This window comes from Ambystoma mexicanum, chromosome 11 (assembly GCF_040938575.1).
Source record: "Ambystoma mexicanum isolate Mex_15411 chromosome 11, UKY_AmexF1_1, whole genome shotgun sequence".
Classification (NCBI taxonomy): Eukaryota; Metazoa; Chordata; class Amphibia; order Caudata; family Ambystomatidae; genus Ambystoma; species Ambystoma mexicanum.
In genome coordinates, this window is record NC_090934.1 from 1,458,704,391 (window position 1) to 1,458,728,676 (window position 24,286).

Here is a 24,286-nt window from a genome sequence, read left to right on the forward strand (position 1 = left end):
TTAACAGCAGTGCCAAAAGATTGGACAGCTGCTTTGGAGGACTGCAACTTCGCAAGGCTCTCGTCAGTCATGCTGCCCAACAGGTGAGACCCGTCAAAGGGCATGTTGAGAAGACGAGCCTGCACATCTGGGGCAAAACCAGCCTTCCTCAACCACGCAAACCTGCGCATCACAGTGTAGCCATGGATCTGCTGATACTATCCGCAGTATCCAACCCAGGCTGAAGGGATTCACACATGGCATCCTTGCCGTCCTGAACAATAGCCAGAAAACCATCCCTTTCTTCCCCTTCGGGAATAGGCTCAGCCGCTAACTAAATTACACAGAGTGTGTGAAAACTTTGCTAAGGCACAAGGACGACTTTAACGCCAAGCAGAAAACACCTTACATGCCCATCCATCCATACACTTATCATCCCTATCAGGAGGGATTGTAGGGTACGCCGCCTGCTTCGAGGTAGCATTGGATGCCTGGACCACCAAACTCTCTGGACTGGGGTGAGTGGACAGATAGCCGGGGTCGCTACGGGATGGCCGGTATTTCAGACTTATTCACCACCAGATTAGCCTCCGGCGTGCTCCAATTTGCAGCCACTCCTTCCTGCAGAGCCATATGAAATGGCAACACAGTCGGTAGACAGACCCTGATCCAAAATATCTGTAAGATCATCTTGCTCAAAGTGCACAGGAGGTCTGGACCAGCCCAGATACTCCACAACTCTAGACATGAGTCTTCGATATGAGGAGTCGGCATGCTCCCCTGGGTCTGGATTGCCGAACTCCAGCTCAGGGGAAGTGTCATTACCACTGGCATTGTGCAATGTTCGACACAGATCCTCCATCCTACTCTCCTCTGAAATGAGGCAATCAGGAACATTAGGGGTCCCATATTGGAGATCAAAAGGTACAACATCTTCATCAGATTGTTCCTCCTCCTCATAAATGTCAGTGAGGGACTTAAAGAAATCCTTCCTCGGGAGAGCAGTGAATCTTTTTTCAGATACAGGTATATGATATGATACATGATAGGTTATTCATAACGTGCTTAATACCGAGAGTTTTCTAAACGCGGACCCGGGGATCGAACCTGTGGTGCTACGTGTCGTCTTGCTTCCAAGGCGAGCATGTTGCTCCTGAGCTATCCTCCCGAGACAAACGCTTTAAGACTTAGCAGTAGCATTCCTCTGGGGGTCCACTTCCCAGAGACCTTCATTGGCAATGTTGGTCCAGATGGCAGTGATGGCGTCAATGGTGTCGACGGCATCGAGGGCCCGACCAGGGCGAAGACGCGACAGGCGCACCCGACGGGCATGACGCTGATGGCGTCAATGGCTTCGAGGGTGTTGAAGGCTTTGCCGGTTTTGCCTGAGGCGAAGACCTTGACCTCCGCTTGGCATGTCTCGAGTGATCTTAAGAAGCCTTGTCAGAACGGGACCGCAAAGGCTCCCGGTTTTTATCATGCAGTTTACCCAGGCTCAACGGCGTGCCAATATCCGGCCGAGAACGTTCCTTGCCGGCTTCATCAGAAGGCGCGGACGGAACAGTGCCATGTTTATCAAACATTTTCATCATCGCCACCCAGAATGCATCACACTAAGCTGGGGTCGATGACCTGGACGGGCATACCATCCTTTTTGGGGAGGCGTCCGACAAATAAGAGCAAGGCGACCGATGGTGCCGCTTCCTGGAACGCCCCAACGAGAACTAGTGGCGGGAACCACTCCTAGAACGTGACCGCTTGGACTTCTTCCTCTGAGGAAAGTCACCTCTCAACTCACTCGCTCGAAAGCCCTGCAGCTGGGATTTCCAGAGCTTAGATACCATGCCTACCTTCAGTTTCCCCTTTCTTTCCCGCAAGGCCTTAGCAGTCAACAACTGTCACTTCGTCCGTATCGTGGCTCTCGCCAAGACACCACAGACAAATCCGATGCAGATCCATGATCCACATCTTGGAGCCGCAATCCCGACACTTCTTAAATACAGACTGCGGGGTTGTCGAGTAGAAGAAGACATAACTCCACTTCACAGTATGCACAAGGCACGCTGAGTTTTCAATGAAACAAACAAGTTTGCGGAAAAAACTAACTGAGCCTACGGGCGCTGTACGTGCTACTTATAACAACATCCGATGACTTCACCCTCGACGGAGGCCTTCAAGGGACATCGACCCGACGCCATTGACGCAGGGCGCCCTCTGCTTAAAAATTTCCAAAGCAGCCGAGCTGTGGACATTACATGTCAAAGATGAGGAAGACACTGGAGGGCAATCCATTCAAAGCACAGTTACCACCACCTCACTAAATGTGGGGGTAGCGCACCCCTCACACAGGATTCATCCCATAGGTCAGACAAATTGGGGCAAAAGGCGGGATCTGTAACATTTGTAGAAATCCATTTTGAGACCATCCGGACCGGGGGCTTTGCAGAGGGTAGAGCTTCGATAGCTCGCAAGATCTCCTCAAAACTCATCGGACCGTCCAGAGCATCCCTAGCCTCGTCGAGAGTACAGAGAGCTGGAGTTCATCCAGGAACACCTCTAAGTCTAGGTCCGGGCGCTACATCGTTATTGCCATAAAGTGCCACGTAAAAGTATTGGAACACCTCATTTACATATGGCAAAGTGTGGACCAGCACCCCAGCCGATTCTTCAATGAGCAGGATGTGGCGGTCACCCTCCTCCTGTCGCACAACCTTGGCCAATAGTCTGCCCGGGCGCTCCCCCTCACCGTACAGCCTTACTGCAACTGGGTTATCGAGGAACTTCAGTTCCCTGTCAGCATGGCTTCTGAAGGTGTCCAGCGCATCTTTTATTTCACCTAGGATGGTGGGGGCAGAGATCGCCGCATTTTGTGTTTCAAGTGACTTGAGGGAGGGTTTGCTATCTCAGATGTTTCTGCGGATTGGCTTAATAAACCCTTATTCCTAAGCCAGGGCCATGCCGCGGATATAGGCCTTAAAGGCCTCCCAAAGGGTGATAAGGGAATCCACGGTGCCCACGTTTATCTTGAAATAGCCATCGACACACTCCCCCAGCTCGGCCTCATATAACAGGTCCAGCAATGCCTGGTGCTTAAGCCTCCAGGGACGTCCCATGACGTGCTTCGCAGCCCAAGCCAGAGTCAGGGTAACCGGGGAATGCTCCGAGTATGTCCTAGGTAGAATGTCTGCTCCCACTGTCCAGTTTATTAATATCCCAGACACCAACCATCGGTCGATCCTGGAGTGTGAATCATGCACTGTTGAGTAAAAGGAGAGCATGCAGGACTGTGTGTGTAACAATCTCCAGGTATCCTCTACCCCAAGCCTGGTGTGTTCTTCGAGTATGGTCCTTGCGGTCCTAGACAACTGCTGGGCCTTGCTCCCAGATCTATCTAGATTAAGATCAACAATAGTATTAAAGTCCACACCACACAGGACGGGCACAAGAGGATACGTTGCCAGGAGGTCCGTCATCTGAGAGTAAAAGTCTGGGTCATCGATGTTGGGCCCATATATGTCAAGCATTATCACCTCTCGATCAAGTAATATACTGTGCATCAGCATAGCGCCCAAGGGTATCAACATGCGTGGCCTTATGTTCATATTGCAGGGATTTGTGAATAAGGATCATGACACCACAGCTTTGAGTCGAATACTGTGTGTAGAAACGACTTGTACCCCAACTTCTAGCGAACCCGTCAAAGCCTGCAGCTAGAGCATGTGTTTCTTGTCGGAAGAGTATACAAGCCTTGTGCCACTCAGAGTAAAGCTGTAGCTTCTGCATCTTGATGTGATTACCCAGACCCCTAATATTCCAGCTCATACACATCAGGGTGTCAGCCGCCATCAGGCCATTGCAAGCAATAGGTAATGGGCCCAATGCGGGCCCGTGAAAAGCACCTTGCAAGAAAAACTTCAAAGGGTGGTCATCCACCAATAACCATCACACAAGACAAACATTTTCAATTTAACTTTCCCTGACCCCCCCCCCCCCACGCCATCCACCAACCCCCTCCTAATCGGAGGAGTGAACACCCCATCCTAACCAAACCAACAACATTTGCAACTTAGCATGGGGGGACTGTTCGCAGCGTACAGCGCAGTCTTCAACACAGCAGTGTAGTGTATAGCAAGTGTTTTATGCACAACACCATTTGGTTAACAAGTTCGCAGGAGGACAACAGTAACAACAGCCAGGTGGACCCAGGCACCTAAATGCATATAGAGTGTTTTGCATCGGTGTCTTAACCATAGCATGTAGCAGCAACCGAAGGTGAAGTGGAAGGATAAGCAGGTTCACCCAGGGAAGTGCTGGTCAAGAAATTTCAAGGCTTTGTGCCCGTCACACTTTCATGCAAGGGTTGACCACTGGATTCTACAAGTTCAATTGGGACACATTCATATTGTAGTCAGTGTCTGACTTATTTTTGGTCAGCATACAGACTTTCAAAGATCACTTCAAATTGTTGCTTTCTAGGGTATTTAAGCAGTAATATCACTATCCTCAAGATGGCAGTGGAACGTACTAAAAGTTACGATGATAAATACGTGTTCGAACTCCTGGCACAACCCACGCTCTTTTCAGATGAGGGTTATGGCTCTTTTGTAGCCAACCTAAGGGGCTGGGACGAATGATTACAACGGAAGAAGAGATTAATCCGCACAGAGCTACACGGCTCGATCATGATCGAATATTTAAGATCTGGGACCGTTCCACAAGGGCTAGTAGTCAGGAACGAGCCGCGGCCATTTTTGGATAACAAAAATGTTGTTATCCAATGGAGCTATATAGCCAATAAATGCGGACGTGACTGGACTATATTAATTATAGACACTGCCTGAGAAATGACATTAAAGATTACAGAAGATTAGAGAAAATGGAAGAAGAACTTAAAAAACTCATACAATTTATAAAAAACAATTAGACGAGATCATGAAGGAAATTACAGAGTTCAAGGATTTCTGTACACAAGATAGAATTAGTCGTATGAAAAAAGACCTTTTACAATTCTCACATGAGAATGCCTTCCGTTACACAAAGGAAGGATACGACCCGTTCGGAGTAAATCAACAGAACCCACAGAACCCTTCACGCCAAGTGAGGTTTGGCAATACCTCCTTCAGTTCAGACGGTTCCAGTAACAGTAATCCATCCAATCAGAGAGGTCAAAAAAGGAACCGTAATCGTGGTCGTGGTTGTAACCAAAGAAGGAATGGCAGAAATTCAATAACTAGAGAGAATTATTTTCAAGGTAATCAGAAGAATACCAGTGGTCTACAACCACAATTTCAACAAGGGTTTTTAGAACCAATGCCAATCAGCAGACAACTGGGATTATGCCCCGAGACAGACCTGCAGCACTCATCCCTACTAGTCAACCTCTCCACCTACACACCTAGTAGTGAAGAGGAGACAGTATTAAACAAAGGTTTATGGTTTGTACCTACAGTCAAGAGTGATAAATTCAAGACAAGAATTGAGATAGAGCAGTTACGTAAAATACATCTCCAACAATATTTCCAACATCAAGAATACGACCAACAGATTAATGAAAGTGGTTTATGATCAAAATCTACCTTTAATCCTCCGACTAATAGTCACACTCCCGAAGCAGTGGTTTTCGCAAAAAGAGTATGGGGAGACCTTAAACTATTAGAACAAAAGATCCCTAGAGATACTTTCCAGAATATGAGTACTGCCGAAACAAATCAGGTTATGAATTTAGCTACCAACCCAGACATTCTTCGTAAGGCAGAAAAAGGCGGTGCGATTGTTATGATGAACCGTGATGCATATATTAAGAGAATGCGAGCGTTAACTTCATGATACATCTATAAACCAATTGCTCAAGACCTTACGAGTAAACTCCTCTTGATTTCGACAAAGGTGGAGAAGGCTGCGTCACGGGGATGAATATGTCAACAAGAACAAACTTATTTGGTGGTACATAAACCAACAGTACCAAAATTCTACATCCTCCCTAAGATCCAGAACTCTTTGATTGATCCCCCAAGTTGTCCAATTGTTTCGGATACAGGTTCACTACTCGATTCCCTCTCGAAGTTCGCTGATAAATATCTCAAGCCCTATGTGTCAAATATTTACTCTTTCATACAAGACACCACCAAGGTAATGAATATGGTTGAGAATATGCACTTTGATTCATCTTGTCAGCTATTTGTAAGTCTGGATATTGTATCATTGTATACTTGCATACCACAACTTGAGACACTTTGTGTTCTAGAAGTCTTAGTTACTTACCTGTAACTGTATTTCTCCAGCATTGGTATCTTTCATAGATTCACATGCTTGAATATTCCCCGTCGTCAGACTGGGAATCCTCGGTGATAAATTAAATAATAATAAACTTTTTTTTTTAATATATATATATATATATACACACATATATATATATATACACTGCCACCTAGCAGTGCATGTACATAGCCCATTATAGCCTATGAGCCACTTCATTGTGTAGTCCCTCCACCTCACTTTGGTCCTTTATGGCCCCAGCCAATGAGGTGGCAGGGCTTAAGCTCCGCCCCCGGCAGCCATCTTCAGATTTTGAACCGTAGAGATTACAGTATGATGGATGCCGAGCATAGGAGCAGCCTCTCAGGGGAGGCGGGCGGGCGCATGTGAATCTATGAAAGATACCAATGCTGGAGAAATACAGTTACAGGTAAGTAACTAAGACTTCTCCAGCATTGGATCTTTCATAGATTCAGATGCTTGAATAGAATACCAAGCAGTTAAAACATGCCACCATTATAAACAGATATGCATAATTACAGAAAAACATATTTCTGATCAAACCTTTACCATGCAGCAACACAACGGTTACATACTTCGGGAAAGGAGGCTGGTCCTACCTTACACAAAGAGATGGCGGAGCACTGCCTGTCCAACTGCAGTTTCTTTGTTGGTATCTTCAGTCAGGCAGTAGTGTTTCGCGAAAGTATGGAGAGTGCTCCACGTGGCAGCTCTGCATATGTCTTTCAAGGCCACCCCTGCGTGGAATGCTGTTGACGCCGCCCTTCCTCTGGTGGAGTGCGCAGACGGCGGTCTAGTTAAAGGGTCGCCTTTCAACTGATGACAGTGGGTAATGCAGGACGATACCCAGCGTGCCACGCTTTGTTTGGATATATGTTGGCCCTTGGTACGGCCAGAGAAGGAAATGAATAGCCGGTTTGAGGAGCGGAACTCCTTGGTTCTTTGCAAGTAAAACTTCAACACCCTAGAAACGTCTAGAGAGTGTAATGTCCTTTCCGCTTCCGAAGCGTGATTCTGGAAGAAGGTTGGTAAAACAATGCGCTCAGTGAACGACATCTCCGAAAGTACCTTGGGGAGGAACTTCGGGTGAGGCCTTAAGATGACGCGGTCCTTCTGGAACAAGGTAAATGGAGGTTCCGAAGACAGAGCTTGCAACTCACTGATCCTTCTGGCCGATGTGATGGCTACCAGGAAGGATGTCTTCCAGGACAAGAATTTCATATCGCATCTATGTATGGGCTCGAAGGGAGGTTGCATGAGGGTACATGTAAAAAAAAAAAAAAAAATGTTATTATTATTATTATTTAATTTATCACCGAGGATTCCCAGTCTGACGACGGGGAATATTCAAGCATCTGAATCTATGAAAGATCCAATGCTGGAGAAGAACAAGTTACTTCTTACCTTGTAACGTTCTTTCAATGGGATGTTCCTCCGACGTATTCCTTATCTATGATCTTTGCATCTCCAGCTTGCTGGCCTCAGAATTTTTTTTTCCCAGTAGAGGGCGCTGTGCGTCGACGTCCGTCGAGTAGGTGCTCCTCGACGGCCACCGTATCGACGCCGACGTCATCATGCCTATAAATGGCCACGCGCAGCGTCCGTTGCTCAGTTCCGTTTTGTAGAGTAAAGTAGTTATTGTATGAATGGTTACTACCCTTGAAGGAGCGTAAGCTGCAACCACAAGGGAAATGTTACTGCGGGGATGGATGGGAGGGGCGATAAGGAATACGTCGGAGGAACATCCCATCGAAAGAACGTTACAAGGTAAGAAGTAACTTGTTCTTCGAAGGGATTGTGTCCTCCGACGTATTCCTCATCTATGATAGACTCCCATAGCAGTGGTATGTGATTGGAGGCGGGAGTAAGAGATGCCATATTACCCTTTAAGAATGAACAGCGTGTAAACACAGCTTTGCCAAATCTAGTCTCTTGACTAGAGGAGGAATCCAGGCTATAAAATTTGGTAAAGGTATGTGCGGACGACCATGTGGCAGCCGCACATATGTCTCCAATTGGTACCCCTCTTTGAAGGAATGAGCCCTTTGATTTTGAGGGGGCTCTTTCCCTGCCAGTTTGTAGCATTCCAGAATGGCTAAAATAATCCATCTGGAGATGGTTTGTTTGGTTATAGGTAATCCCAACTTATGTCCTGCGTAACCTACAAAGAGTTGGTCTGCTCGTCTGATTTTAGCAAGTCTACTCATGTAAAAACTCAAGGCTCGCTTAGGGTCCAGCCTGTGTAGTCTCTCTTCCTCTTTCCCCGGATGGGGAGGAGGATAGAATGAAGGTAGAGTAATCTTCTGAGTAATGTGAAATTCCAAAACTACCTTTGGGAGGAAGTTAGGCTTCACCTGTAGCACTACTTTGTCCTTGTGAAAAGTTGTATGAGGAGGTTTACAAGACAGGGCTTGTATCTCGCTAACCCTACTAGCAGATGTTAATGCTACCAATAAAACAGTTTTGAGGGTGAGAAACTTCAATGAACAAGAGTGGAGTGGTTGAAAAGGAACACCTTTTAGGAAGTTTAAAACTAGATTTAAGTCCCATAAGGGAACTTGGAATGGTCTTGGAGGGTAAACATTAGTTAGACCTTTCAGGTATTGTATTACCAATGGAATTTTGAAATACGATGGCTCCTCTGCAGTGCGCTTAAAGATCGATAGCGCTGCGAGATAGCCCTTAATAGTGCCAATTTGAAGGCCCGAATTTGCCAAATAAAGTAAGAAGGATAACACCGCAGGTGTACCACATGAAAAGGGTTCGATATTCTTCTCTCTGCACCAGCGGCAAAATTTATTCCAACGGCAGCGGTATAGAGTCTTAGTTGCTGGTCTTCTGGCCGAAAGCAACACCTCCATGACGTCATCTGGAAGGTCCCAATCCTTGTACCTCAACCTTTCAGATACCAAGCGTGAAGGTTGAGGGTCTTGATGGCTGGATGGAGAACCTGACCTCCCTTCTGCGAGAGAAGATCCTCTCTGTACGGTAGACGAATTGGAGGACAGATGGACATTTCCAGAAGGTCCGGGTAACACGTTCTCCTGGCCCAATCCGGGGCAATTAGGATCATGGTCTTCCGAAACCTTCTCAACCTCCTGATCATTTGAGGAATGACAGGGACCGGAGGAAACGCGTACAGAAGTGGGAACTCCCAATCCACTACGAACGCGTCTCCTAGAGCTCCTCTCGGGGGAAATTCCCTTGAGCAAAATCTGTTGCACTTCCTGTTGATACTGGTGGCGAACAGATCCACTTGAGGGGTTCCCCAAAGGGCAAAGATCTCTTGAAGGACTTCCTGAGCTATCTCCCATTCGTGGGAGACTGTGTTCTGCCTGCTCAGAGCGTCCGCTGTCAAGTTCTTCTCTCCGACTAGGTGAATTGCCAATAGAGAGATTCCTTCCTGAATTGCCCAAAACCAGAGCTGCATCGCCTCTCTGCACAGTGGCAGTGACCCTACGCCTCCTCTTTTGTTGAGGTAGTGCATGGCCACTGTATTGTCCGTCATTATCAGGTCGTTTCTCCCCCGTACAGACGGCAGAAATGCCTTCAGTGCCAGTCTGATGGCTCTCAGCTTCAACAGATTGATATGTAGTCTGGACTCCGATGGAGACCAACGACCGCTGATGGTCAAATCGTTGGCATGGGCTCCCCACCCCGTGAGTGAGGCGTCTGTGACTACTGTTATCTCCGGCCAGGGTTGCCAAAACAGTTCTCCTTTCAAGATGTTCTCTGGAGAGGCCCACCATTGAAGGTCGTGGGCTACCTTGTCCGGAATCCGGAGGAGATCTGTCATCCTCCCTGAGAATTGTGACCACTGAGTCCTCAGTGCCCAATGAAGGGATCTCATTCTCAGGCGAGCCTCTGGCACAAGGAATATGCAGGATGCCATGAGGCCTAGCAACCTCAAAAAGTCGTAGGCTGGGAGACGTTGGGCATTTTGAAACCTGGTGACCATCTGCAGAATATCTTGAGCCCTCATCTCTGGTGGCGAGGCTTTTCACAGGGACGTGTCCAGGACTGCGCCAATGAACTGGAGTCTCTGTGATGGTATCATCTGTGACTTCTTTAAATTGAGGGAGAAGCCCAGCCTGTGAAGGGAGTGGCAGACATAATCTAGTTGGAGCCGAGCTTGTTCAGAAGCAACTGCTCTGATCAACCAATCGTCCAAGTAGGGGTAGACGTGAATCCCTTCCCTCCTTAGACTTGCAGCCACAACCGACATTAGCTTGGTGAAGACCCTCGGGGCGTAGGTCAGCCCAAATGGCAGAACTCGAAATTGATGAGTTGCCAATTACGAACCTCAGGTACTTCCTGTGCTTGGGATGGATAGGCACATGGAAATAAGCATCCTGAAGGTCCAGAGATACCAACCAGTCCTGAAGCTGGAGGGCATGAAGGATCTGAGAGAGGGTTACCATCTTCAACTTGTCATTCCTGAGGAACTTGTTCAATTCTCGTAAGTCAAGGATGGGTCTCAGTCCTCCGTCTTTCTTTGGTATGAGAAAGTAGGGGGGAGTACCAGCCCTTGTTCCTGTCCGCTACAGGTACCGGTTCTATGGCACCCTTCTCTAGCAGGTCTACAACGTCCTGCAAGAGGAGCGGATCCGGCACTTTCAGAGGGCTGTTCCCCGGTGGATGTCTCTGAGGGATGCGTAGAAAAGGCAGGCAGTAACCTTGGGCAACTGTCTCCAATGCCCAAGCATCTGACGTAATAGCCTGCCATTCCGTCAGATGGTGAGTTAACCTGCCCCCTACAGGTGTCTTGTGATGGGAGACCTCAGAGTGGTTTGGGAGCGGCTGATGCAGTTGCCGAAGGTAAAGCGGCTCCTGCTGATGCGGCTTTCTTTCCTTTACCCCGTCCACCACGGGTAAAATTTCCTTGGCCTCTTTGAGTCGGCCGTCCTCTGCCTCTTCCATATGAGGAATAATAGCGAAAGGACCTTCCTCTCCAAGAGGATCCTGAGGGACGAAAATTAGTTTGTCGGATAGCAGCTCCTAGTGACTTAGCTGCTGCTTTAGATGTTTGTAGTTTTTCCAAACTGTCATCCGCCTTTTTACCAAATAGGGAAGAACCGTCAAAGGGCATATTTAAAAGTCTGGCCTGTACGTCAGAAGCAAAGCCGGACGTTCTCAACCACGCATGCCTGCGGATTGTGGTGCTTGCCGCCATGGCCCTGCTGATACTGTCATCAGAATCAATGCCAGTTTGAAGGGACTCACACATTGCATCTTTACCATCTCTGATGATATTTAAAAATGCGTCCCTTTCTTCTCCTTCCGGAATGCAGTCAGCCGCCGATGAAGCACACTCCCAAAGGGTGTGGCTGAACCTAGCGAGCGTGCAAGTTGCATTAATAGATTTTAAAGCCATGCTACAGGCTGAGAAGACTTTCTTAGCCATGGCATCATATTTTTCATCATCCCTATCCTGAGGAGCAGTAGGGTAAGCAGAAGTACTGCCTGATGAAGTTGCAGCCTGGACCACACGACTCTCTGGAGTAGGGTGCTTAGATAGGTATTCAGGGTCAGCAGCAGATACCCTATATTTCGCTGGCAACTTCTTGTTAACCGCAGGGACAACTTCAGGAGTTTCCCAGTTAGTCAAAATCTTTCTTTGTAAAGCAGAATGAAAGGGAACCACAGGATCCTCCTGTGGACCTTTATCCAGAATATCTGTGAGGTCATCCTGTTGAAAAACAGGTGAAGGCGCAGACCAACCCATGAACTCCATAATCCTTGACATTAGGGTTCTATAAGGGGTATCAGCATGTTCCCCTGGGTCTGGTTTGACAAATTCCACTTCTGGGGAAGTGTCTAGGCCACTTGCTTCCTGTAATGCATCCTGAAGGTCTTTCAACCTTCTTTCCTCAAAGGCAAAAGTCTCTGGTTCAGGTAATGTGGTCCTCTGCAGCCCAGGGAGCCATCATCAGTGGCCTTGAAAAGTTCGATGTCTTCGCGCCGATGTAAAAATCCTCGAAGGCGCCGACAAAGGCGTCGAGAAAACTGGAAGAGGCCTCGACGAACTCGAGAGGATAGGAATTCTGCTCGAGGATGTCGTCGACGTTCTCGACGTTGTGTCGGAGGCTCTCGAAGTAACCGTTGGCTGTGGAGTAGCCGTGGGTCTTTCTTTTATCGGCGTCAATGTCGGTGTCGACTCGATCGACGGATGCGAAGAACCCTTCGATAACGGCGTCGATGGTGCCGATCTATGCTTCGAAGGGGCTTTCGACGATGGCGTCGAAGATGCTTTACTTCTCAATGGCTCATGGCGCTTTCGGGTCGACTCTTTCGCCGGGTGCTTCGACTCGCGGCGTTTAGATTTTTTGGGCTTTTCACCCGGGGTATCACCCTCAGCTGACTTCGAGGGGGACGAGGCCACTTTCTCGAAGACTCTTAGCATCTTTTTTCTGAATACCTCCCACTCAGCTTGAGAGCTGTGCTTAGTGGGGCAATTTACTCTTTCAGGGGAACTAGAAGACGAAGATAAAGGGGATCTTCTTTGTCTTTTTTTCGAGTGTCTAGACCTCAACGAGTGGTCGGAGCCACTTCGAGACCTAGACCGAGAATGCTTTCGACGGTGAGGAGACGAATGTCTCGACTCTACCGTGGAAACTTTCGAGGAAGTTAAAATTGACTTACCTCTCTCGAGCTTCCCCTTACGCTCCTTCAAGGCTTTCGCCGTCATGGATAGGCATTCCTCACACTCCGAACACTGGTGTTCAATTCCCAGACACCACAAACAGATCCTGTGAGGATCCTTCAACGACATTTTCTTCCCACAGTCTCGGCATTTTTTGAAACCGGACCGAGGAGTCGTCGGGTCGGAGGAGGAAGCCATTGAGTACGAGTCGGTTTTCTCGAGGAAATATGAATATATATCGACTGATGAACTGAGCAACGGTATTCCGAGGCACACAAAGCGCGGAAAAACGGAACTGAGCAACGGACGCTGCGCGTGGCCATTTATAGGCATGATGACGTCGGCGTTGATACGGTGGCCGTCGAGGAGCACCTACTCGACGGATGTCGACACACAGCGCCCTCTACTGGGAAAAAAATGTTCAGAGGCCAACAAGCTGGAGATACAAAGATTATAGATAAGGAATACGTCGGAGGACACAAACCCTTCGAAGAAATTACTTTCGAAAAGGACAGAGGGCATAACACCTAACAGTTTTATTTTGTGGTGTGCCGAGATGGCACTAACCGAAAATTATTTCAGATTCAACAACCAACTGTACCAACAGATACATGTTACGGCCATGGACTCGTCAGTAGCACCATCAGCGGCTAATCTCTATGTGGAGTCATTCGAGTTGCAGACAATAGCGCCACAAATCCCTTTTTTCCAAATTGGGGTCCTGGCGACGCTATATCGATGACATCCTAATAGTATGGGAGGGAACGGTAATACAGTTAGAAGAATTTATGAGTTTGATAAATTGTCAAAATCAATTTTTGAAATTTACACATACCCATAGTAACAGAGATTAAGTTTCTGGATGTGACCATATGGGTTGACAGCGCACGTAAGGTTCTCCAAGTTCAACCGTTCCATAAGGCTACCGATCGCAACTCCCTTCTGGTTTTTGAAAGTTGCCACCCACGACATACCAGAGAAAACCTGCCTTTGGGGCAATTTTTGCGTCACAAAAGAAACAGTTCTACCAAAACCATCTTTCTATCAAAATGGAGTTCCAAACTAGACGTCAGACACTATCCAAAGAAAATAGTGGAAAGGGCCCTTAAAAAAAATCAATGCACAATAATCGAGAAGCGCTTCTTGAATACCAAGAGAATTCCCAAGATAAGAAAGGCATTGTCTTTGTGAGCACATTCACCCCGATGTCCAACCAGATAAACAAGATGGTTAAAAAACATTGGCACATCCTCAATGGTGGGGAATGCCCCCTTGAACCACCATTGTGCGCATTCAAAAGAGGAGCTAATCTTAAAGATTTATTAACTAAGAATGATATTATGAAAGCTCTTCAGACACAAAGATGTGTAAGTGAACTATGGGGTTTCCCAAGATTGAGAGGCCACGCACCTTGCGGCCATTGCATTAACTGTGGGTCTACAAGTAGAAGTACACAAGTGGAACTGGGACTAGGAAGACCGTGGATCCAGCAGGATTTCACGAATTGCAATACTAGTAATGTAGTCTATGCAATTTGGTGTCCTTGCCAAAAAATGTACATAGGGAGGACTACACGCAGAATTAAAATCAGAATTTCCGAACATAGGAGTTGTATTAAAAATAAAGTTTAACTAGCAACATTAGCCAACCACTTTATTATGTTAGAACATACAAGTGAAGATCTGAAATGGACAGTACTGAAGCATATCCCTCCGTTCCAACATGGTGATACTTCTAACAATAGACTATACACTTAAGAAGAATGGCTTATCTTCGTGATACAGCTAATTCAGGTTTGAACGAGCAGGTAGAATGGCAGACTCTTTCTCAAAGATAGAGTGGTGGAACACTTTTCTACTAGTCCGGAAGCTGTTCAAGTAATACCATACTGAGCAAAGTCACTCTTTTATTAAGTACAAGTTTCCTTCGAAATGGTGGATGAGCATGGATTTATGTGCTTTTCCACATAACATTTTTTTTGCAGCCTACGACGACTGTCAATATTTTTGTAATATTATTGTTAGTTAAGCGCAACATGATGAGATATTACTCTGAGAAGTTTGCCGATGGTCTTCTATGTTTAAACAGGCGAGTGGCAGTGAATAGTATTTATTCACGCATCAGTAAGATACATTTCGAGTGTGTAGTGCGTGGAGAAGACGTTCTAGAGTGCCAATGTGAGGTGAGATCGTAGAGCGGTTTGTGACCACATGCAACCAATTGGAAACATGAGTGCCGCTTTAAAGACAGAAGCAGCACAAGTCACTAATTGTTAGATGCTCTTTGCCGTGCGTTCACGGGAGAAGAAAACGGATTCCAGGTAAGCATTCTAATTATGCGTTTTGCTGACCCATCTTGTCTTTAACTTTTAACGTTAGACAAAGCCAGTGCATCTGTAACATGCTCTAGATTAACACGAATGGTCTGAAGCTTGCTCTGGCACTCGGCATAGTTCAACCGCAAACCCAAGGCTATGGCGTATGCTCGGCAGCGAAAGGAGGCGTAGATTCGAATTAACGTGACGATTTGTTTTGAAAAGTTGGTAGTTTAACGGTCAACGTATTAGTTGTATTTGATGCAGAATTACAGAGTGGAAACATACATTATGGAACGGATAATTTTAACTATTTCGGTTCCCGTTTCCTTCTTTTCTTTCTGTAGTGTACCAGTAGCACACAACACAGCCCCTAATAGTTAAAAAGGGCTGACGTGAGAGCATTTAAACATACGCAAATGAAAATCACGCAGAAACATGGCATGTCGAGCAACACCTAAAGAACACAGTTCTTCTGATAAGAAGTGAGTAAGTCCTATACCTGTTACATAGAATATAGAGTGATAAGGAACAGAAACTCTATTTTTAAGGCGATATAAGATTTATTGACTCACATAACTCGCAAAGGCTAAGTGGGTAAAAGGCTTTAATTTGCAGATGCAAATGCAGGAGGCTGCATACAATAGACCAATTAGGGAATCTTATATGTGTACCTACTAGTAGTGACAAATATTATAGTAAGGTAAATACTGTGAATATAACGCTATGTATATATGTGTTGCAGTTAATAAACCAATGAATCAGTAGAATCCCAAGTGGTTTAATGAATTGTATTGACAGATGGATGTCTACAAAGGAGACACATCCACCTAACCATTGAATGGTCGAATAATTAACATTTGTACGGTGAGCCAATAGTTAATAGCTGTACCTTTTGTGTTGTTTTCCCGTAGTGTGGAGAAGATCTAAGTGTCCTGTAATCTTTCAAGACAAGAAAGAACATTTTTATCATTTTTTCTTCTGCTTGATCAAGTTTCCCCTGAAGAAGTTCTCGTTAAAATCCAAATTATGAAGATCAAATGAAACATGTTGGGTTTGATGACTATGTAATGTTAACAGTTTTTTGAACTATTGCAAACTAGCAACATTAGAACCTAGCTGGGTTAACCAGTAGGATTCACTAAATGAGAGCAATTAATGGTGCCAACGAGTAACCCTTAAATGAAGGGATTCATCGTCGTGTACCTGACGGCAGTTGTTAAGTTTTTTTTTTAGAAACTTTAATGTGTATTGAAGTTGTAACTGCACTTCATGTAACGTTTCCACACTAACAATATTACAATTGTTGCTTTCCCACTTCTCTTTAAAGCGTTTGATGAATGTTTTTTAACAAAAATATTGTCTTCATGAGCTAATAAAATTGTGATATTTTAATATATTGGTAATGGATATATTTTTATAATCCTAAAGTTGTTGAAAGATTGTGGCACTAGGTTTTGTCGACTCAGGGTTATCACAACACATAGGCGCACAAGATTCCTGTGGTTGAGAAACTTATGAGAGCTGATTAATGGGAATGAATCTCTAGGCCTTTAAATTTACCTCATTGTCTTTAATTGTTTAATGCCAAGAAATGTCAATGCCTCTTCAGGGATTGTAAAGAAGAACGTTCCCAGCATGTTCGACTCTGAGATTGGCTGGAAACAGCATAGCGTACTTAACACCTAGGTCACAGAGTCTCCTATTCACAACCAAGAAGGACTTCCTTTTCTGCTGCACGGTGATGGAAAAATCAGGGTAGACATTGATTCTGTTAGATCCCAGCAGCAGTACTCCCCCCTTGGCTATGGAAGCACGCAACAGTGCATACCTGTCGCAGTAATTCAGGACCCGGGCAATAATTGGGTGAGGAGGAGCTCCCAGTTTAGGCTTCGTGGTCAGTGAGCCGTGAGCATTCTATAGTGAACTTGGGGGATAGTTTGGGACTGTCTAGTATGGAGTGAGGAGTACAATCAACAAAATCTTCCATGGGGCCACAATGTTGTTCTCAGGGACACACATTATGCACAGGTTGTTGCACCGAGACCGGAACTCCAAATCCTCCTGCACCTGCTTGGTAAGAAGTAACGTCAGCTCTGAGTGTGGCAATGTCGTCCTCCGCCAGCCCATCTCTGGTCTCAGCCTCGGTGACCCAGGTTTCGGTCTTATCCATGAGGGCCTTTATGGCACTGATTGCGCCACTCAAGTCATTGAGTTTAGTGTTGAAGGTAGTGAACCCCTCCTGCATTTAGTCCATCATGCGCTGCATCTCCGTGGGCTCAGCGGTGGAAGGTGTGGGGGGCCCCGACCTAGCCTAATCCGTTTCCCCGTGCTCCTTGGAGGCCGTCATGGTATACATGTTGATGGAGCTTCGTTTTCCCCCCACTTTTGGTCATGGCCGCACCACCTGCTCTGATGAGAGGTAGGTAGATTAAGTGAAACAGTAGTTGTCAGTAAGAGGCTGGGGGAAGCACCAAGTGTGGTGAGTGCTGTGTCTGGGGTCACACCCTGCGCTCAGGTTTAGTGTGAGTAACTTGTGGTATTAATGCTATAAATTGTGTCACTATCTGTACCCCAGCATAGGAGGCCACACAGGGCAGGTCACAGGAGTTTTCAGTGCTCCTGTGGTGCGCTGAGAGATCCGCTCAGTCTGTGGCGCAGTCCCAGAAAAGGTGTAGTATTTAGATTGATAGGCGAGCCACCTGGAGTGGGCAGAGCAGTAAAATCAGCTGGGGGCCGCTAGGCACACATTAAAAGGGGCCCAGTAATGTCAGGAGCAAACAAGGGCCAAGAAAGAGAAGGAGGAGGAGGAGGCAAGGGCATCAAGATAGTCTCACAGGCAGCAGGGGTTCAGGGTGCCATGCAGCACACGGCCACTCACCGCGTTTGCCTCAGGCCCCGGGCCGCATGAAATGCGGGCCTGGGAGTTTAGGCGCGGGGTGGAGGGAAACGGCGAAAAAGCAGTAGGGAGGGGCGTCCGAATGGCGCCACAAGAAACAAAAAGCCCAGGAAAGGGCAGGAAACAGCGCCTGGGGAAGGTGCGAAATATAACAGCAAGGGGCCGGGGGAAACCCAGCCCCCAAGAAGGAACAAAAGGTCTGGGGGGGTATAAGTAAGCCAGGAAAGGAGAGGTGGTACAGACCAGGTAAAGAGCTCACCTCTCTCGGGTAAGCTCTTAGTGCCTGGACAAGGTGAAGGAAAAACGTTTGCTCTTGCAGGCTCACGACTTTTTCGCACTATCTCTTGCAAAAACGTTTGCTCTTGCGGCACACGGTTCGTTCATACAAACAGTGGCTCCTACTTTGACTAAGTGCAGCGGCTACGAGTTTGCCTACCCGTGCCGGAGCAGCGTGAAGAGGACAGAGGAGCACGGAAAGCAAATTGGGAGCGGGAGCGGCGTGGAAGTACCAGCAGGCGGACAGATAGGGAGACGTGACAGTACGCCGCACCACGAGGACACAAGTGAACAGAGCTCCATCGTCGGGTGCAGGCGAGACAAAAGTCGGGAAAAAGATTGGGAAAAGAAGATCAGGAGAAGCAGAGGGCACACGGCGTGCAGGAGCAGGAAGGCGTGGCTGACAGCTCGCTGGCAGAGGACGAAGAAGCGGTTGGAGGAGCAGCCAGGGTCAACCCTGCAGAAAGAAGGAATTCAGATGAGAAGGATGGCGGAAGGAAGAGCAAAAAGGGCCCAAGAATTCCCCGAATGGGCAAAGAAGGCGGAGAAGGAATATGGGGCACAATGGGTGCTGGAGATAATGCAGAAGGAAGAAAGGGCAAAGGCAATGTCACCCTTGCTGTTCATAGAGCCTAGCAGCAGCGAAGGAGAAGTCAAGGTGCCGCAAGGACAGAAGAGAGGGAGAGAGGAGCCAAGGAGATCGGAGGAACAGCCAGAGGCACCTACCAAGAAAAGGAAAAGAAAAGACAAACAAAGGTACTGAGAATAATGATGTGGGGAATAAAATTGTAAAAATGTTTTAAAAAATTGCGTCACGGTTTCGGGTAAATCGCCCAGAACCAATGGCAAGAAGAGCAGAAGTAATAAGGGTCCCAGGGAGGAGCAGCAGGGGAATTCTTCAACTGAGGGGGAAAGCAGTGATGACGAAGAAAGGGATCACTTGAGGGCTTGGGTAAAATGGAGAGGGGTGGTGAGCAGGGAGAAGCAGAGAGGGACAGGGGGGGTAGGGGCAGACCCCGGTCCCGGCACCACAGGGGGCGCCAGTAGAGCGAAACACAGGAGGGGCACCGCAAGGGCCCAACCCACAACCGGTGGTGCCAACAGGGACACCAGCGGCACCAGTGGCGGGGGACCCGCCGCAGGGGGCGGTACCACCAGTGGCAGCAACGGAGGTTGGGGGACCAATCATGATGAAGTATGGCAGACCAACCATGGGCAAAGATGCACAGGGCAGGTCAATGAAGGCAATGACTTGGTATATAAATGACAAAGTAAAGGAGAAAATATGGAGAAAGGAATTAATTGATATTTACACATTGCTAGATTGTCAGAAGAGAGGGATGAATGTGGCACTGGAGGACATTAAGGAGGATGAGAAAAGCCTACTAAAAAGGGGGCCAGTAGTAAGGAATTTTGACAACTGGATGGCGGCCTTTAATATAATGTCTACAATTATATTACAGAAATTCCCAGAAGACGGGGTAGCATTAGTTGAGTATCAGCAGAGGGTGCTGAAAGTACACACAGCATTCGGGGGAGACGCATGGCAGGAGTATGATGACGAGTTCAGAAAGGAGATGGACTGCTTTCCGGATATGGGATGGGAAGAATTTTAATCTCTACATATTTAATGTACTGAAGGAGAAATGGGAATCTAAGGAGCGAAGCGCAGGAGGGCAGCAGAGGAGGCAGTATTGGCAGAATGAGAACAAAACTGATTATAGATACAACAACAGGAGATATGACCACAGCTATGACAGAAATAGAGACCAAAATTTTCGGAGCAGGAACTATTGGTCACAGAGAGGGTGGCAGAGCAGCCTGCCCCCAACCACGCAGGGGGGGAGGCAGTGGGAGCACAGGGGCAACGCGGGCAGAACCAGGGCAATGTCGGAATTTTGAGAAGGGAGTACCGTGTAGCTTGGGATGGAAGTGCAAGTTCAGCCACAAGTGCGAGAGATGTAAGGGCGAACACAGCAGCTCCAAGTGCACAAGCGCCATAGCCCCAAGCGACAGGAGCGATGAGAAGCGAAACTAGGAGCTGGGACGAGAAGGGAGCCACACCAGTAAAAATTGAGAGGATGGAAGGGTGGCTCCAGAAATACCCAGACCAAAAAGCAGCAGATGTGATCAGGCAAAGTTTTATTGTATTGTATTGTATTGTATTGTTTATTTGATAATGCGCACAAAACCCAGGGGTAGCCGGGCGCAGCAGGTACAAGGTTACTTAAGCTTGGGTTACATACAGAGTATAGGCGAGAAACAACATAACAGTACAGTAAGAACATATCAATACACGCCGTGTGGAAGGAAAAAAAAACTAGCATATTGTAGTTTTGAGGGAGTGTACAGGTGTAGGTATGAGAACAGAATCGATTTGGACAACGGTATCATGGTCATTGGGTGCCACGAGAGTTAGTTGTCATTTGTCCAGAGCCAGTTTTTTACCTTGCATCTAAAATTGGAGTAGGGTAAGAGAAGGTTTTAACATCCCGTTTACCGGGCAAGGAGCACAGGACATTCCCCAAAACCTGAAGTCTGCTACCGAGAACAGGGATATAGTGACCAATAAAATCCGAAAAGAGGTAGAACTGGGTAGGGTGGAGGGCCCCTTTACAGCCTTACCATTTGAAGAATTTATATGCTCCCCACTGGGGTTAGTGCAAAAAAAGGAAGAAGGGGAATACAGGCTAAGCCACCACCTATCATACCCCCCGGGGGCCTCGGTGAATGACGGCATTGCACAGAGCGATGCAACAGTTTCATACTCGGATTTCGAGGAGGCGGTAGAACTAGTCAGGAAGGCAGGAAAAGGGGCATGGATGGCAAAAGCAGACATTAAATCAGCATTCCGGCTGTTGCCAGTCAACAGCAGATCTCAGAGGTGGTTGTGTATGCATTGGGAGGGGGAATACTTCATCGACAAATGTCTCCCGATGGGGAGCGCCATCTCATGTGCATATCTTGAGAGGGTAAGTTCATTTTTACAATCGGCATCACAGAAAAGATGAGGAAGGCCAGGATGGTATATTACCTGGATGACTTTTTGTTTGTAGGGCCCAAAGGTTCAAGGCTATGCAAGGCAACCCTGGATAAATTTGTGGAGATAACAAGCGAGTGGGGTTTTCCGCTGGCGGGGGAGAAAACAATGGGCCCAACACGGATCATCCAATTCCTAGGGATAGAAATTGACTCAAGCCTGGGGGTGTGCCGGATCCCAGAGGACAAAGTAACAGATCTACTGAAGACAAAGGAGCTACAGGGAAGAAGCAAAGTGACAGTGAGAGAATTGCAAGCGCTGGCGGGTAAGCTAAACTTTGCAGGAAGAGTCATACCGCAGGGCAAGGTGTTCCAGAGAAGCATTGAGCTGAAAACAAGTGGGTCTGCAATGGGGCACCACAGAGTCGGGATAGGGGGAGGAATCAAGAGAGATCTGGAAGTGTGGGCAGAATTCCTGAGGTATTTCAATTGGTCAGTGATATGGCGCTCACCCATAAACGAGGAAGGGAAAAGGGTGTTGTTCACCGATGCAGCATCAATATATGGCGCCATGCCCCCCACTGGTATGCCAGGTAGGCCACATCTGGTACCAGCAGCGTGAACTGACCCAGGGCTCGCGGATTTGGCCTGCAATAAAGCAGCAAACCCTTGGGGCTGCAAAGGTGCTGGGGAACCTGCGAGCAGGCCAGATGCCAAGCGACAGTGGCTTCAATCAGGGCTGATTCTTCAAAACCGTGACAGCGCGTTCACCTCATGCAGATTTCGCAGCCCAGAATTAAACAAACACGTGCATCCTTGCTGCCTCATTTCCACACAAAAAACAAGCGATTTGGTGTCGTGGGGTCCGCAAATACACTGCTATACATTACTTACCACTATTATAAAAAGATAAAGACAAGTCAAATCTCTTTGTAATTGTGATGCAATGATCCTCAATGTGGTGGGTTCGCGCAGCATTTTGTCCTTTTAGTGAGGTGGGTGGGGCTATGCAAATTGTGCACGTTTGTGGAGTCCTGGCCATGGGAGCAGGCCTGCGCAATGCAAGAGCGACCTTCAAGCCCACTGTGAAAGTTTAGCATATGGGTTATGGAGTTGCATGGACTTATCCAGGTGTATGTAGGGCCAGGCTACCATCTAGATGAGGCGGTGAGGACTGATCAGCAGAATTGGAATCAGGCAAAAGGGCCTGAAGAAGCGTTTCCCCTGGACTCGTTTCAAAGTATGTATTACAGGTGCAGCGCAAGGTAGGCCAGCCAGTCTCACACACGGCCGCTTTGGGTTCCTGCAACTGAACACATGACTCTTTGGGTACAAAAGACCTCGGGCAAGGACAGTTGGCCTTCCAGTGGCTGAGAGAAGCATGAGGAGCAGGTCAGAGGTGAGGAAAGTGCAGGAGTGCGCAGGCAGACGAGACGCCACTTAAGAAAGGAGAGGTTTGGTCTGGAAACAGACAGCATTGGCAGAAGACGCAGGCAGGCGGGAAACGGCACCCACTGTATGGAAGTAGCGAAGCCAGAGGTCCTCAGACACAGCCTCTGTGCAAACTGGGCAGCTGGAGGTACAGGCAGGCGCTGGCGAGGGGAAGGGTTCATGCAGGCAAGCAACCACTGCCTACAGAGGCCTGGCAGGGGCTGGGGCAGGCAGGAAGTCACCGGATCACAGGTGGCGGGGGCCGGGGGACTACTGCCGAGGGACTGAGCAGATCAGGGGTGGGCAGCCATGGAGGGAGAAGCAACACAAAGCTTAGAGACTGAAGGGCAACGGGGCGGGCCAGGCAGGCACTGCATTCAGTAGGGGCAACGCAGTGGCAGGCAGCCACCATGTGCTTAAGCAGAAAGCTGGGCAAGTAACACGTGAAGGGTGGGGAGCGGGCACTTCGTACAGAGCAATGAGTGACAGTAATGAAACGTCTTACCTGAGGGTACGGAAATCTCCCGAGAGCCAGCTGTGGAAGGAAAGCAGAGTGGAGTTTAGAGATCTGCACGTGGAGTTTCACTAGACAAGTCCTGATTAGAGAGAGAGAGGGAGATCATATAGGTGTGGGAGAGCAGTGGGGCATGGGCTGGGAACCCCCAGGCAGTAATGCTCTCTGTCCTCCTTCTCCGGGGAGAGGAAAGGATAGAAAGCACAAGTTCAAGCTCATTGCCACCAGCCCCTAAATGTCTCCCCCGCTCTTAAACATACACTTAGACACAGATGCGCCGTCCTACGTGTACTGACAAGCAAAGAGGTCCCGGGCACACAAGAAGCAGTCTCAAGTCCAGGGCTCCTCATGAGAGGGGGGACACACAGCGACCACAGACCCACGCCGTGGGAATGTTGCTAACAACCAACGATGTCACTTTTATCCAGACCAACATAATAGCACAGATTGAGAGGAACGAACAGAGGCGCGCACAGACAAGTGCCATGTCGCCTGTACAGGACAAGTGCTATGTCGCCTGTAGAGATAATGGCACATGCATGGCTTGGCGGAAAGAAGTACTGGGCAGACAGAAACGTGCATGCACGGAAAAGCAGAGTGCGCGGTCTGCTGGCAGAGGAAGGGCAGGGTGGACAGATCGAACAGAGTGGATGGATCTATGGATACTGTACATGCACAGCTAGGTCTATACATTGGGAAAGAACGTACACATGGAGGGAGGCAAGGCTACGCACATGGAGGGAGGCAAGGCTGCGCACATGGAGGGAGGGGAGGGAGGCAAGGCTGCGCACATGGAGGGAGGCAAGGCTGCGCACATGGAGGGAGGCAAGGCTGCACACATGGAGGGAGGGGAGGGAGGCAAGGCTACGCACATGGAGGGAGGGGAGGGAGGCAAGGCTGCGCACATGGAGGGAGGGAAGGCTGCGCACATGGAGGGAGGCAAGGCTGTGCGGAGGGAGGCAAGGCTGCGCACAT

General features: G+C 48.0%; 1 protein-coding gene across 6 annotated transcripts in view; it reads right to left on the reverse strand.

Moving 5' to 3' along the window:
• MAP2K5 (mitogen-activated protein kinase kinase 5) overlaps window positions 1–24,286 on the reverse strand; it is a 1,998,137-nt gene that overhangs the window by 768,993 nt on the left and 1,204,858 nt on the right. For 5 of the 6 annotated variants that reach the window (XM_069625127.1, XM_069625124.1, XM_069625129.1 and 2 more), the window contains exon 17: window positions 23,303–23,332. The exons of the other annotated variant lie outside the window; for it this stretch is intronic. In XM_069625127.1, coding sequence (XP_069481228.1) covers window positions 23,303–23,332 — 30 coding nt within the window. The remainder of the gene's footprint in view (window positions 1–23,302; window positions 23,333–24,286) is intronic. 6 annotated transcript variants of the gene reach the window in all.